The sequence below is a fragment of the Sinocyclocheilus grahami genome, unplaced genomic scaffold (assembly GCF_001515645.1).
Source record: "Sinocyclocheilus grahami isolate Dianchi unplaced genomic scaffold, SAMN03320097.WGS_v1.1 scaffold601.1, whole genome shotgun sequence".
In the NCBI taxonomy this organism is placed as follows: Eukaryota; Metazoa; Chordata; class Actinopteri; order Cypriniformes; family Cyprinidae; genus Sinocyclocheilus; species Sinocyclocheilus grahami.
The window spans coordinates 598,008-599,728 of NW_015505780.1; the positions used below are offsets into that span (position 1 = coordinate 598,008).

At 39.3% G+C, this 1,721-nt stretch overlaps 1 protein-coding gene across 1 annotated transcript in view; it reads right to left on the reverse strand.

Annotated features, from left to right (window-relative positions):
• LOC107557397 (EMAP like 6) overlaps positions 1-1,721 on the reverse strand; it is a 60,344-nt gene that overhangs the window by 16,812 nt on the left and 41,811 nt on the right. The window contains exons 21-23 of the mRNA XM_016240804.1: positions 1,539-1,670; positions 998-1,086; positions 749-916 (exon numbers count right to left, since the gene is read on the reverse strand). Of these exons, the coding sequence (XP_016096290.1) occupies positions 749-916; positions 998-1,086; positions 1,539-1,670 (389 nt within the window). The remainder of the gene's footprint in view (positions 1-748; positions 917-997; positions 1,087-1,538; positions 1,671-1,721) is intronic.

Genomic DNA, 1,721 nt, shown 5'->3' on the forward strand with positions numbered 1-1,721 from the left:
TTTTTGGATATTTTATTACGAAAATCTTACATATTGTGCCTTTAAGTAATTTTCCACATTGACAATAATCAGAAATGTTTCTTGAGCAGCAAATCAGCATCTTAGGATGATTTCTGAAGATCATGTGACACACAAAAAATAGCTGTTTTAAATTGTAATAATTTGTCACTTATTTTACAGTATTTTTGATCAAATAAATGCAGCAGAAGAGCAGAAGAGACTTCTTTCAGAAACACTAAAAATCCAACCCTAAATGCTTTAACCCTAAATGCTTTTTTTTATGCTATATGATGTGATTTTGCTGCTGTCAGACCTTGCAGGGGAAGCTGAAGAGCTTGACGAAGCCAAAGTCGTCTCCAGTGGCCAGCAGCTTCCTGTCTTTGGTAAGTGAAGAGGCGTTGACGAAGCTGAGCGTCGGCCAGATGCCCTCACAGGTGGGACCCAGCACTGACGTCCATGTGGCCCATTCCATCTTCTCAAACTGAACACACACAAACACACAGGTACAATCAGAAATGTTTCTTGAGCAGCAAATCAGCATCTTAGGATGATTTCTGAAGATCATGTGACACACAAAAAATAGCTGTTTTAAATTGTAATAATTTGTCACTTATTTTACAGTATTTTTGATCAAATAAATGCAGCAGAAGAGCAGAAGAGACTTCTTTCAGAAACACTAAAAATCCAACCCTAAATGCTTTAACGGCAGTGTATATGAATATATGATGTGATTTTGCTGCTGTCAGACCTTGCAGGGGAAGCTGAAGAGCTTGACGAAGCCAAAGTCGTCTCCAGTGGCCAGCAGCTTCCTGTCTTTGGTAAGTGAAGAGGCGTTGACGAAGCTGAGCGTCGGCCAGATGCCCTCACAGGTGGGACCCAGCACTGACGTCCATGTGGCCCATTCCATCTTCTCAAACTGAACACACACAAACACACAGGTACGTGATGAGAACACTTGAGTTGGCGATATATCTGGCTGTGTGTGTCGTCTCTTTACCTCTGAACTGCTGATAGTTTGTCGTCTTCCACGTGGAGCTTCAAAAAATAGCTGCTCTTTGGCACCAGTGTTGACTTGAAGCAGTTTTCCTGCATTAATACACACACACACACACTAAAAGCTTGATTATGTCCTTAAGCATTTGTTTCTTTCTTTGCTAAAATGATGGATTTCTGCAGGTGCTGTTTTAATTTTTCCAAAGCAAAATACATATTCTTACAGCCAGGGGACAAAATTAATTTGTCTTTGGTGAGTAATTCATCAGTAACCGTTAAATCTGCAACAAAATGCATAACTTATAATACACATAATGACCTTTGCTGTAACTAACATGCAAGGAATAACTGCAAAAAAAAAAAAAAACCTGCTGTTTCCAAATGAAAAGTCAATGCAAACTAGAGTTTCATGTCCAGCAATTTCAACTGAAATGCATGTGTAGATTGATTTTAATTGTAACGCTCAACTCATCACACGTAGAGAGACATTAACTTGCATATTATTGCTTGAATCTATATTTGTGAGTTCTGTATGTTTGGATTACCGCGGACGTCCCAGTCCACATGTGTGATACAGCTGGACGCTCCTTTGCAGATGCCCACCCGCTTACTGGTCAGAACGTTATAAATGTCCACAAATGAGTCATGGGAGGCCACAGCGAGGTATTTTCCAGCATCTTCAAAAAAAGAAAAATGAAGAAGAAAAAATATGTGTGTATATATATATA